Genomic DNA, 13,388 nt, shown 5'->3' with positions numbered 1-13,388 from the left:
ATTACGTCTAGATGGGACCGGCTCGTTTCTGAGAAACAAACTCAGTGCTCCCACTAATTCAACGTAATGGTAATGATATTATAAATGTATTATTTATTTATTTATATAAATGTATTATTTATTTATATAAATGCCGGTCCTTGGGGGGGGCGCTAGGAATTCACTGGGGAGCCAAAGGGGGCGCCAGCCTGCAAAAGTTTGGGAACCACTGTATTAAACTATCACATTCATTGTCAGTCAAGAAGAGAAGAGAAGAGGACTATTATCCCTTCTTTGACGAAATGACCAGAGCACAGTACAAACACACTATTGTTCTTTCGGTATTTATTCAACCCACATTCTTTCACAACATGACAAGAAGAGAACAATACATAAATCAATACTCGTACCAGTACCATGATTTTCTTAAAAAAAAATAAAATAAAAAAATAAAAATTAAATTCAAAAAAAAATTTTTAAAAAAATTGTACCCATGTATAATGCGCACCCCAGATTTTAGGACAATAAATTAGTTAAATTTTGCGTATTATACACGGAAAAAAACGGTATATTGTGTATGTTTAGTGTCAGCATGTGTTAAAGGTCAAGGAGTGAGTGTGCATCTCATTTATTTCATACCCAAACTTGCGCAAGCACTCACACACTCCTTAGAGCCAAGACGGCATACCATTAACCCTTAAATTAGAATACATAAATAAAAAGCTGTTTCCATATAAACACGCACCGATGTAACACATTCCAAACTGGTGACAGACAGTTTGTTGCCTCGGCAACGTTTTTCTTTTACATTTTTCTTCGCCTTCAATCTTTGCATAACCAAGCAGGAGCAAATCCTTGTGTACCTGCATTCTATTTATAATGGCAAAATATTTTTTAAAACATTCATGTGCCATCAAAACAATGAGAATTATAAACCAGGAATTTTCTTAATCACCAGTTAGACCAGTGAGGGGAAGGCCTACAGCCCGCCGTGCACTTCTAACAAATACAACCTGAAATTTCCCATATATATGTACAGTAATAACCTTTGTCCGCATGGTTTTTAATTTTCAAACAGCCCTCTGAGGACTTCATAAAAAAAATGAAGTGGCCCTTGTTGGGAGGGAAAAACATTTTCCCCACCCTTCACAAAAAAAAGTCATTGATACTGTTCTCAGCTTTCACTTGCTCTCTAATGGAGAGAGAGAGAGAGAATACAAAAACAATAGTGCCATTCATAAAAAAAAAAGAAAAAAACCACAAGCAACTAAAGTGCTTGGTTAACCAGCTTTGAAAGCTCTGACATTTTCTTTTGGGACAATTCACAAACTATGTCAGGAACATTTTTCAAGGTGTCTGTTAATTGACGTGTCAGTAAACGATACAATTAAAGAACTCGCCCTGTTAAGTCAATTGAGAAGAGAGCAACTTGCTGACGACACGACTCTGGTGGGTCTCATCACCAAGGGAGACGAGACTCAATACAGGCTGGAGGTTGACCTTCTGACCACGTGGTGCAGGGACAACAACCTCCTGCTGAACGTCGACAAGACCAAGGAGATTGTTGTTGACTTCCGGAAGGGTCACGCCCAACACCTGCCGCTGACCATCGACGGTGCTGTGGTGGAGAGAGTGAGCAGCGCCAGGTTCCTGGGGGTGCACATCAGTGAGGATCTCTCCTGGTCCACCAACACCGCATCGCTGGCGAAGAAGGCCCAGCGCCGCCTGTACTTCCTTCGGAAACTCAGGTGAGCGGGGGCTCCTCCGGCCGTCATGACTACTTTTTACCGCGGCACCATTGAGAGCGTCCTCTCCAGCTGTATTGCTGTCTGGGGTGGCAGCTGCACTGACTACGACTTGAAGGCCCTGCAGCGCATAGTGAAAACGGCTGGTAAGACTATTGATGCTTCTCTCCCCTCCTTGAAGGACATTTACACCTCCCATCTCACCCGCAAGGCGACCGCGTTTGTGAGTGATGTGAGTCACCCCGCTCACTCTTTGTTCGATCTTCTGCCCTCTGGGAGCCTGCGCTCCCGCGCCACCAGACTCACCAACAGCTTCATACTCCAGGCTGTTAGGATCCTGAACTCGCTCTCCCTTTCTGCATTGCGTCCTGTACTTTGCGCTATGCTTACTGTCTGCACACTGGCTCAGTTTTGCTCCTCTTATTTATTGGGTTATTTGTTTATTATTTATTCATCACTCATATTATTTATTTATTATTTATTATTTATTGTTTGTGCTTTCTTGTTTTTATTTTGTGTCGTCTACTTGTATGTCTATCGTGTACTATGTCTCGTCACCGTGGGATAGAGGAAACGGAATTTCGGTTTCTTTGTGTGTCTTGACATATGAAGGGATTGACAATAAAGCTGACTTTGACTTTATTATAGCGGATGGCTTTTCTGTAAACGTTTCTGTTGGGAGTCCTTATAGTTACTCTTCATCGGCGCTCTTAAACATGAGGATGGCGTTATAAATCTTCAGGGCGGGGCCCAACTTGATGGACAGGATCTTGACGATGTCTGTTTGGGTGAGTAGCAGAAAGGCCTCGCCGTCTATTTATAATAATAATAATAATAATAAATTATATTTATAACGCACTTTATATTCGGGGGAATCTCAAAGTGCTATTTGCTTGAGGAAACAAATACATTTGACCACTAAACATATAAACTATATCACTCCACAATCGAAAAGCTGTTGCCTTACCTCTGTTTTAAATGTTGCAGCATGTTCTTTACACCCAGGGAGTCCTTTCACAAAACTGGACACCTGGTTGAAAAACATCCAAAAAGGTAAGCAAGCCCATTCCACACTGCATGTAGATCGCAGTTATCTGACATTGACCAAAAAAAAAAAATAGAAGGATGATTTAACAAAACCTGACCTCCTCCGTGCTCCATCCCGCCACTCTCTTGGCGGTGAGGCCCAGAACCTCAGGCAGCAGTTGACAGTGTTTGTCCCAGCATAGCGCCACCCGGTGGGGGGGAGCGGTAGACACGCCGGGGGAGAACACTGACTCGTGAAGGGCTTGCTGGAGGGAAATGGAATCTGGGGATGCTGTGCCGAGAGAGGACAAGAGACATTTTAGTGACTGCCATCATGCAAGTTGTCTGCATACTTAAAGGACACAAACCTTTACCATCACCAGACTCTTCTTTCACGTAGTGCATTTTGAGATATTTGGGAACCGAAGCAGTCCTGAAAGGAACAATGATAGAGCTTAGAATTTCATTCTTTATGGCTTTTTGTGTGACTTTTTTTTTTTTTTTACTTTTTGAGTCTGGTTCCATTTTGGTTTTGCTCACTGGCACCTCCTAGTGGCTCTGGCTGGCTACTGCGAACTGAAATCTCAGCTTCCACCTCTAGTGGTTTCCTAGCAACAGAGACGACTGAGTATCAGGTACAGGCTTCATTGTGCACGCGCGCAGCTTAGAGGGAACTTTGGACATGACATTTCTCACTGTTAGGGTGCTGCAAAGAGTGTCCAGTCTTGTGACACCAGCCTACAGGGTGCAGGTCGGGGCAGTCGGTCTCCACCCAGAAGTCATCATCTGGATTCCAGCCATCAAAATGGATCTAAAAGATGGTTAATGGTGCTTTAGTGTGATTTTGAGAGTCGGCGTGCATTTTCTACCTTAAGCCGGTGGTCTTCCGTGTCTGCGATTGTGGCGACACGAATGAGCATGGGGTTCCTTCTGTCCACAGCTTCCAACTTCATTCCCACCTGGAAGCCATGTGGAGGTCTCTGCAGCAAAAAAAAAAAAAAACTATTGTTAAAACACTTCGCTATAAACTAGATGCATACTGAATTCCCCGAAAAACACCCTACCGGTTTGAAAGCCCGAGCAGGAGCAGTCTGTGTGCCCGTCGTCACTTCCAAATATTTCTCCCAGGAGAAACTCTTAGATTGCTTATATTCTGGTGAAAGCAAATAAAAAAAAACATTGTCGTGAACTTTTGTTAACAACTACGTATGTGTACAATGACTGCAGCATGCGTTCCTACTAGGGGTGTAAATCGCGGGTTTTGTCACGATACGATATCATATCGATACAAAGGACCACGATACGATTATTGCCGATATCTTAAAGCCTGCTGTGATTCATTCACGATACATCACGATATAGTGCTCCACGATCGATATTTTTATTTTTTAAATAAAAAATATAGAACTGATTGATAACAATTCCTACGCAAAATCAACAAGGTACTGCAAACTCTTTATTTAGGAAATTACAAGAGTATTGTAGTATACAAAGTGCTTATTTTAACACTGAACTTGATCAAATTCCTATATTTTTTCTCATATATGTAAAGAAAAATGAATATTCTTTCTTTTTTTGGAATACCATTAACTTTAAAGTGCATTACTGAACTATTTATTTCCAATAATTTTAATTGTCCGTTGAGCCATCTTTTCTTTGGAATCCAAAGTGCTTCCAAACGAATGACTTGAAGCCTAAAGGGGAGCCAATTTCCTCGTCTTTTTGGACACTAGCCATAGCACCAGCCCAGGAGCCGCGTACTAGTTGTCGACTCCCCTTTCACGTGCCTGCTCTGCTCACAACACAACACGCCGCTCACTGCTCCCGGAAAGAGGAAGCAAGCAACAATGAACTGGATTTCAAAATAAAGTCGCGTCTAATGTCCGAGGTCAAACACGGCGATATAAATCGATGTTTACGTTTAGCATCGATGCCAATAAATCGTAGAGCATTAGATCGATTAATCGATGTGTATCGATGAATCCTTACACCCCTATTACGTACATCCGGATGTGTGCGTAACTTCTTGTTTAGGTTGCAATTTAAGTTATTCGATCTTTAGTGACATTTGAAGGTGGAAGCCATTTAAAGCCAAAAGAGACTTCCGTAAATATTGGTCACGTGGTGGAAGACGTCACAAGCTGCACGCAAACTTGGAAGTAGTCGAACAAATTGTTTATTGACTGTATTCGAAGTGAAATATAATAATTACCACTCGCAGAAAACTGAATCACATTACAAAGTTGAGGGCTGTCAAACCGTTTTGTGTGAAGTGGTCAACCAACTGACTAGGGCCTAGGCCACTTACGCCCCCGTGAGGCCAACCTAAACCAAAACACAAAGTGGAAACCGGCAAGTTCATTCAAGCACCAATCGCTCAAGTTGACGAACATTAAAACATTGTGAAGCTCGGAACAAGCGCACACACATTCCATAGAGGAGAAACAGCTATTTGGAGTCTTAGAAACGCTCCCTAAATTGATCAAGTTACTAAAACAGCAACATTTAAAGAGAAATTCAATGGAAGTTGAACTAAACAATTAAAACATAGAAACCGATGGAAGCGATTCAGGGCTGCTTGGCAAGATGTCCTTTTTGGCCTTAGACCTCTCAGGTGTTCTGTGGTTGTCCTCCAGGATAGGGAAGGGACGCAGGTCAAATGTCAGCATACTACTGAACATAAATCCGTCAAACTAGAGAGGAAAAAAAAAACATGGTGAAGGCAAGAGTAGGCAATGACCCGCTCAGTTATTTAACTCACCCTACCAACCTTTAAAGTATTACTATTATTATACATCAGGTCAATTACTATTATTATGTATTTAATTAAATCATTTGGTAACTAATTGAACCTAAAACATGTTTTATATGTAGAGAACATTTAACATTCCACATTTCTTTAATTACATCATTGGTTATTTTTAACTCATAAAATAAGAAACACTGACTCAATGTATGTTTCATGATTTAAACAGATGCCCTCCACATCTCATTTGCGAATAACCAGGCCCACCATGTACAAAATCAAATGTGGCCCTGGAGCACAATTTTGCCAGCAATCTTACATTCGAGGTAACTCCCATCAGGATGTCTGCCTTGGAGAAGAACTCATCCTTTAGGGAGATGGCAATGACCCGCATATTCTTTTGGGATTCCTCCCTCAGGAAGCTGGTCACCTGGAAGCACAAAATGGATAACACGTAACAAAACTCCACAAGTAATAATAGTACTGCATTATAAAATACAAATACAAGACCGAAAGTCACACACACAATGCAGCAAATTCACGTGTTGTGCCTTTAAATGGCATGGCCCGGAGAGTGCCTTGTCGTTCTTGAGTTCTCGTTCCCCCGAAGAGCATTATTAGAAGAAATCTTACCTTTCCGATGTTGGATTTGTCCAGGGCGGCATCCACCTCGTCCAAAATCAAAAAGGGAGCAGGACGGAAACTGAGAAGGCACAAAGAGTCTTACTTTAGAACAGGGGTGTTGTTTTTATAACTTTGTAAACTCTCCATCTGACATTGATGCTACCTGTGAATGGCAAACACCAAAGCCAGGGACGCAATGGCCTTCTCCCCGCCCGAAAGATTTGCCATGGGCATGAAGCGCTTGCCGGGAGCCACGCAGCTGTAGTTGATGCCGCCGAGATACGGCTCCTCCGGATTGTCAGCAAACAGGATGGCCTGAAGCAAATTTCATCTCTTATGTCATCATTTGATGGCAATTGCCCTCGGGGTTGCGAAGTGGTCTTTTCACCTGGGCGCTGTAGTTGCGGCATAATCTCTTGTAGATGCTATCAATGACACTAGACACGTGATCAAAGCACTGGCTGAAGAGATGGAAGCGCTTAGCTTTGACTTCTTCAAACTCTTTCTGGCACTTCCGTGTGACAAAGGTGCTGGCTCTGAAGGCTGAGGAAGTAAGTCGGTTTCACACAATGAACGAGCTTGATTGTAACTTAAAAACCCTCACGCATACCATCCGTCACATCTTGTAGCTTGTCCTGCACCTCCCTCAGCTTCTCTTCAGCTTTTAAGTTGGGTCTGGCTGTGAATTTTAGTTGCTCCTCTAAAGCGTGAAGGGACTGCTTCAGCATTTCAATGTAGTTGTCTCTCTCCCCTGCCGGCACATCCTGCAAACACACGCCAATGTTAACGCAGCATTTTGATCCTAATGCTGAACGTCGAAAGAGTATCGGATGCGTCACCCTGTTCTCGGGTTCCAGGATCAAGTAGTCGATCACGAGGTGGGCCTCTCTCTCAAAGACGTGCATGGAGGTTTGAGACCCTTCTTCCAGCTGGAGAGACACAAACACATTTACTTCATTTACACTTTGGTTTGTGAATTTTGGCAGAGCGTGCGTTCTTTGAAACAACCTTGTCTCTAGCGTTGCACATGTTCAGATGTCTTTTTACCTCCACTTGGCTGATTTCATTCAGGTCACCCGACAGCAAATCGATTGGCAGGCCCTCGATCTTGCACGCCAGTAGCAAGTTGTGTCGGGCTAAACGCTTCTGCTCCAGGATGCTCTTGGCAGTCATCACCTCCCGCTGAAGTTTGGCCAAGTCTCTGACGGAAAAGGACGTTTCTTCACGTGAGATTTCGCACACCATACGCTTGGAGAGACAGTGTTGGCATTTGTTGTTCTTCATCTGTGTTTTTTGACTTACTTGTTCATCTCTCTGAGTTGCAGAATTTTTTCATCCAGCTCATTTTTGGCAGATGCTTCCAGCCTCTTCTTTTCCAGCAGCTGGTTCTTCATTTCCTGCAGTTTGTTGTCATTTTCTTGAACGGCCACCAGCAGCTGCTCCTCCTCCTGAAAGGTGAGCCAGAATATGAAGCTAAAAACTCAGTTGACAATTACTCTTTCTTTTTCGCGATCCACGACAGTGTTCAGGGCTTATTTCACAGTACATCCACGCTAACCGTTTTCTTTTCGGCCATGTTGCGTTCTTCCTGGTCGATGGAAGACTGAATTTCACTGAGCTTCTTCTTGTGCTTCTCTAGTTGAACTTGTTCATACTCCATCTTGACATCCAAGCGATTGCACTGGTTCTCAAACTCCAAACTGAAAGTATTTGCAGCACAGTGTAAATTCCCACTCATGTAACGTGACCAAAACGTAGCGTAAAAGTGAGCAAGTAAACCCCAATAAGTCTCATGTCATTTATACCGCTTCCTGTCGTGATCTTCCTGATGTTTCAGCAGCTCCTGCTCATACACTCGGATATTGTCCACACCGATCTCAGCACAGAAGTCAGAAAACACCATGTCTTCTGTCTAAAGAAATATTTTCATTTTCATCAAATATTACGAGATGTTTGGAAACTGTAAAGGATAATGAACGTTTCTCCGATGATTAGTTGAATTGGAGGTAGGATACCTGCTGAATTTGGCTTTTGAGGTTCTCCAAGGCAGTTTCCTTTGCCTCCACACTTTTCACCTGCATCTGGATCTGGGCGTCCAAGTTTGCCATTTCACTCTCCATACGCGAAATCTCCTGAAATCGATCGGCGGAAAATGACAATTTGTGACAATAATGTGAGGCTAGTAAAATGAAAACCATTTCCAAGGTTGTCACGCACATAAGAAAAAAAAAAAAAAACGGTGTCATGTTAATGCATGGCTTTAACCTTTTCAGTTCCCAGGAACCCAAAGCAAGTCAGAAAGTCTTCTTACCTCGAGGCATTTAGGGATGCTTTTCTTCCTAAGGTTATCCAGATCATTTGTAGAAGATTTCAGGCGGGTATGTGCACCCTGAGCCTGCGCAATGATCAAATTCAGGTCCGACTCCTTCCGCTTGAGCCTTATGAGTTGCTGCACCACAAGAGACAAATGTGCAAACCCACGTAAGGAAATAAACTTAACCAATTACCTCTCCCTACCTCAGCTTTGTGCTAATTAAAGAATAAAAGGTGTATAATGGAATTTACACATAGTGGTTATGTTTCATTGGCATTGGAAAAATGTCTCCCTTGTGTTGTGTGTGGTCCAAAAAGTATGAGAAGCCCTTCTTATTTATTTATAAATTAAGAGTCTATCCAATGTACAACAGTTGTATGTCGACTTACACGTAGCTCATCAGTTAGCTGTTCTTTTTTATTCTTCAGCCTAGTGACGTCCTTGTCACCCCAGCAGCGAGCTTTGCTGCGGAGGTCACTGGAGCCTCCAGAAATGAGACCGGACTTTGAAAACATGGTTCCGTCCAGCGATACGGTCTGTAGGAACCAATTCAGATATAAATTTTTAAAAAAGGCTATTGTGCATTTCCTGCACCCACTTGAAAATGTGTTTACCGTAAGGCGGCGGTCCCCGCCAAAGGCAATGCTTCTGGCCTCTTTCATGGTTCCACACACCAGCGTGTTGCCGCATACAAACTGCACCACTTTCTTCAGCTGGGGCACGTTTGTGGACATTTTGATGAGCACGACGTCCACCACCATATTGGCACCCGGTATCTCCCTCAAGCGTTCGTTGAGGGGACTCACCTGAATATGCGAGCTGATGGTCAATAACGCCGCTCGTAACTGACCAAACAAGTAGTGTGTTAAAAAGCCAACGTTTTTTCTAATAAATCAAATTTGGAAGTGGCTGCCTGTTTATAATTTACAAATGAATTGTTCCGAATCTTTTTCGATTTTCCTCAAAAGGCTCAGATGTACTATTCCAACACTTACGTCCAAGTAGTGAATGGGCAGGAAGATTAAGATTAAGATTAAAGATTAAAGTCCCAATGATCGTCACACACACACCTGGGTGTGGTGAAATTTGTCCTCTGCATTTAACCCATCCCCGTGTGATTTTAATCCATCCCCTGGGGGAGAGGGGAGCAGTGAGCAGCAGCGGTGCCGCGCTCGGGAATCAGTTGGTGATCTAACCCCCCAATTCCAACCCTTAATGCTGAGTGCCAAGCAGGGAGGCAATGGGTCCCATTTTTATAGTCTTTGGTATGACCCGGCCGGGGTTTGAACCCACAACCTTCCAGTCTCAGGGCGGACACTCTACCACTAGGCCACTGAGCTCAGGTTCAGCCCGTTCCTCCTTGAGGAAGTTGATGCAGGCCTGGGCCACCTTCTCTGTGGACACCACGATGGCCTTTGGTGACAGCTAGCTGGTACCTCTTGTGAATGGGGCTGGACAAGTCACAAAGGCGGCCGTACTGGGGCGAGAAAGACGTGACAGATTTGTCCCGTTTTGCTTTCAGTTCACATCATCATCCTACATGGCTTACCACCATGTCAGGGAAGAGCATGCGCATCTTTTCCAGAATTTCTTCGCGCTGTCGCTGACGATTGCTCTCTTGGCTGTCCAGGCGGGCGTTGCCCAGCTGCTCCAACACCTGGCCCAGCTCCTCGTTCACCTGGGCAGTGCGCTCTCTGCCACGCTGCAACTCTGCATGCAAGCTCTCCTTGTTCTGACGGAGCTCATCAAGAGACGACCTAAAAACAAAAACGCAGGGACTCGTGTTTGCAGAATACTGATAGCAAATTTTTCATCCCTGATACCCGTGAAAGGCAAGGGTTTGCTGTTGTGAATTTGCTGGTTTACAGAATGTTGCAAGGCAAGCGCATAATGACATACTTGCAGGTCTTGGTGTATTCCTCAAGCCTCTCTGCTCTGTCGGTTAAATCATCCAAATGTGTCTTGTTGTTTTGGATTCCAGCCTGCAGCAAGAGTCAGACAGTCAGTATCACCGTATGGTGTATTAATGAAGTATCTAAATGTACTGTAGCTACTTTACAGTCGCTATTTTAATGGATTGGAGTTACCCGTTTTGTTATTACCTCCACTTCCTTCCGTTTGCGCTGGTCAAATGCCATCAGATCATAGTCAGCCTTGACAACCCTCTGCATCTTCTCGACTTCCTGGCCTAGCACTGCATTCTGCTTCCTGACGAGCTCCTTGAGTTCTTTGTAGCGTTCTCGCTGCCGATCACGTGCAAAAGAAATGAATTTGGCATTCATAATAAGGAAGGTTCTTTTGACACTCACCTGTCTCTCATTCAATTCAACCTCCCCGCCCAGGGACATTCTCTGCTGCCGAAATTGTTCTTCGTAGAACCTCCAGGTCTTCTCCAGCTCCCTTTTTTCCTGCTGGGCTTCAGCAAGCTCCTCCTCTGTCCGCCCTAAGACTTTCTGGCTCTTTTTTGCAGACGCTTGAAGCTCAGCTATCTTTTTTAAATGATGGGAGGTGTTCACTTTTGTTTTGACAAAGTGAGAGCGAGACTGGGAAAGGACGTGCTCCTGGGCACTAGGCAAGAGGTTCAGAGATGTAGCAGTCATAATAGGTTCATACAGACAACCAATGACATGTTCACAAATGTGTTTAAAAATAATAAAATTGCACCGTCGTGTTTTTAAAGGGGGCTCACTGATGTCCTTTCCAAATGCAACTAAAATGGATACATCTGAAAACAAAATACATGTAAATCTACCGGATCTCTTTCTCCATGTGTTGCTCCTCCCTGACGAGGCGTCCATGCTCCTTCTTGAAGGTCTTCACCATCTGCTCACAGTCCTGGAGAGAAGCATTCTGAGCGGCAGCTGCCCCATGCTTGATGCTCAGAGTGTCGTTGGTACTCTTGATGGCCTTCTCATTATGATAGAGCTCAGTAAGGCTCAGCTGTACACGCTTTTCTTGAATATCTTCCAGCAGGTCCTGGTATTTCTGGGCCTGGGAAAGAACAGAAGAATCAGTTCTATCACGTCTGACGACAGAGGAAATTAAACTGCATCTCCATTTAGAAGTTATTCAGTAGTGACTCGCCCAACTCGCTTCACCTCCAATTTCTCATTAGACCTCCGCTTGTTCTCGACAGTTGCCAATTTCTTTTTCATGAACTGAAAATTGGTGTCCTCCTTGGCCCTCAACATGGCCTCCTTTTTCTGGTTGTACTCATCCACTAACTCCGTGGACTGGCTGATCAGCTCAAAAATGTTGGTACACTCCTTGGAGTACTTCAAAGCGATGGACTCCACTGCTCCCTGGTGACCAATGCGGGAACAACATGATCTGAAAATGCAGCATTACCCATCCTACACTGAAAACACCAAAATGTCTACCTGGAAAACCATGCAGTTTTGAGCTTTGGTGATGATGCCAATCTTGACAAGCTCCTCAGTGTACCGGTTGAAAGAAACATGAGCGTCGTTGATGAGATACTCGGAGGTGTTGCCTGAGAATATAGAGTAACAAATAGAGGAACCGACGTCTACATCAATGAGCACCTGACCAAGCACAACGCTGATATTGCCAAAAAAGCACGCTAGCTGAGGAAGCAGAAAAAAATTCAACATATACCTGGACTACAAACTGTAAAATATTTATCAAGCTCAATGGAACACCGGAGGAAGCAAAAGTGCTGATGGTAAGGAGTAGAGATGCACCGATCCGACTTTTTCAGTTTCGATACCGATACCGTGGCTTTGCGTATCGGTCGATACCCGATACCGATCCGATATTATGGTTGACTTAACAAGCTACATACCTCTACATGTGGAACAGAAAAGACTAAAGGCAATGGCATCAGGCATGACTACACAGTTCATTCCTAAGACAAAATGTAACAAGATAAAGCAGATTAATGCAATGAACTATTTATTTGCAACAAAAATTGTGCAACAGCAGCAATAAAGTGTATTAGCATTTAAATTCCAGTAAATTAGGATACAAACTTCTTAAAAAAAAAAATACAAATGTTGCAGCTGAAACTGCACTGGGCAAATATAGAAAGGGTGATCAAGCACACAGTAACCAAATATTAAAATAAATAGTAATCATGTAAACATTAGGTGCCGTTCCACATCACTCATGACCTGTTGATGCTCTAAATGCTCATTTAAGCAGCAATGAGAAGTGCTCCCTGAAAACAAGCTCCGCTTAGTACTAGTACTATAACTGGCAGTACTACCACCAACCCTGGCAACATTAGCTTTGCAGACATTACAAACTGCCGTCGAGCTAGTTGGCGTGTTCAGTTTAAAGTACCTCCACACAGCTGACTCTTTCGTTCGCTCCATGTTTGCGTTTGTTTAGAAAACTCTCGTGGCATGCGGCACACGTGCTGCTGACGTATGACGTAGCCCGCGTCCCGCGGCACACGTGCTGCTGACGTATGACGTAGCCCGCGTCCCAATAGATTAAGGAAAGGATCGGCTCACAGATCGGCTGCATTTTCCGATACCCGATCCATCAATTTTGTTGATATCGGGGCCGATATCCGATCCAGATATCGGATCGGTGCATCTCTAGTAAGGAGTATTGAGGAGCTGGATAGATACCAATGATCATCATGCAGGACTGTAAGGTAAACTCTACTCACAACCATGACACACAGCGAAAGAAATCAAGCATCTACACCTGAAGACAACAGTAACATAACTCAGAGGATTAGTGAACACGACAAACTGGAACTCCAATCATTTCAATACACTGACCACAGTTCACTGGATATGGAACATGATATAGACCCGGATAACAACTTCTTTAACTCAATCAACAATAACTGCAGTTATTATACTGATGAAGAATTTAATAGAATCAATAAAGATAGCAAACTGTCTATTATACATATTAACAGTAGGAGTCTGTATGCCAACTTTACAAACATTAAGGATTATCTTCATCAGTTTACTCG

At 43.6% G+C, this 13,388-nt stretch overlaps 1 protein-coding gene, 2 long non-coding RNA genes and 1 pseudogene across 3 annotated transcripts; all 4 read right to left on the bottom strand.

The window, feature by feature from the left end:
• Nucleotides 1-591: 591 nt before the first annotated feature.
• LOC119119015 lies at nt 592-2,537 on the bottom strand. The gene is made up of 2 exons (XR_005097051.1): nt 2,363-2,537; nt 592-1,407 (listed from the first exon to the last, which is right to left on the bottom strand). It is a non-coding gene; the product is annotated as an uncharacterized LOC119119015 (long non-coding RNA).
• Nucleotides 2,538-2,601: 64 nt separating this feature from the next.
• LOC119119009 (lethal(3)malignant brain tumor-like protein 1) lies at nt 2,602-3,354 on the bottom strand. Its single transcript, XM_037245650.1, has 5 exons — nt 3,257-3,354; nt 3,119-3,183; nt 2,870-3,042; nt 2,692-2,754; nt 2,602-2,616 (listed from the first exon to the last, which is right to left on the bottom strand). Exons 2-5 carry the CDS (start codon nt 3,153-3,155, stop codon nt 2,602-2,604), a joined length of 288 nt encoding a protein of 95 aa, XP_037101545.1. The 5' UTR covers nt 3,156-3,183; nt 3,257-3,354.
• Nucleotides 3,355-3,450: 96 nt separating this feature from the next.
• LOC119119014 lies at nt 3,451-3,855 on the bottom strand. Its single transcript, XR_005097050.1, has 3 exons — nt 3,815-3,855; nt 3,620-3,730; nt 3,451-3,561 (listed from the first exon to the last, which is right to left on the bottom strand). It is a non-coding gene; the product is annotated as an uncharacterized LOC119119014 (long non-coding RNA).
• A 1,435-nt stretch (nt 3,856-5,290) lies between these two features.
• Nucleotides 5,291-13,045, bottom strand: LOC119119008 (annotated as a pseudogene).
• Nucleotides 13,046-13,388: the final 343 nt, after the last annotated feature.

This window comes from Syngnathus acus, unplaced genomic scaffold (genome assembly GCF_901709675.1).
Source record: "Syngnathus acus unplaced genomic scaffold, fSynAcu1.2, whole genome shotgun sequence".
Classification (NCBI taxonomy): domain Eukaryota; kingdom Metazoa; phylum Chordata; class Actinopteri; order Syngnathiformes; family Syngnathidae; genus Syngnathus; species Syngnathus acus.
The sequence above is the reverse complement of the archived record's forward strand: the minus strand, read 5'-3'. Positions and strand labels throughout refer to the sequence as shown.

Bases quoted from the DNA above. Each gene is read 5' to 3' on its own strand.
- LOC119119009 (XM_037245650.1), bottom strand. From the start codon at position 3,155: ATGCACTACGTGAAAGAAGAGTCTGGTGATGGTAAAG. The intron at 3,043-3,118 runs GTTTGTGTCCTT...CTCTCGGCACAG, and splicing joins AGAGTCTGGTGATGGTAAAG to CATCCCCAGATTCCATTTCC. The intron at 2,755-2,869 runs GTCAGGTTTTGT...TTTTTCAACCAG, and splicing joins CGGGATGGAGCACGGAGGAG to GTGTCCAGTTTTGTGAAAGG.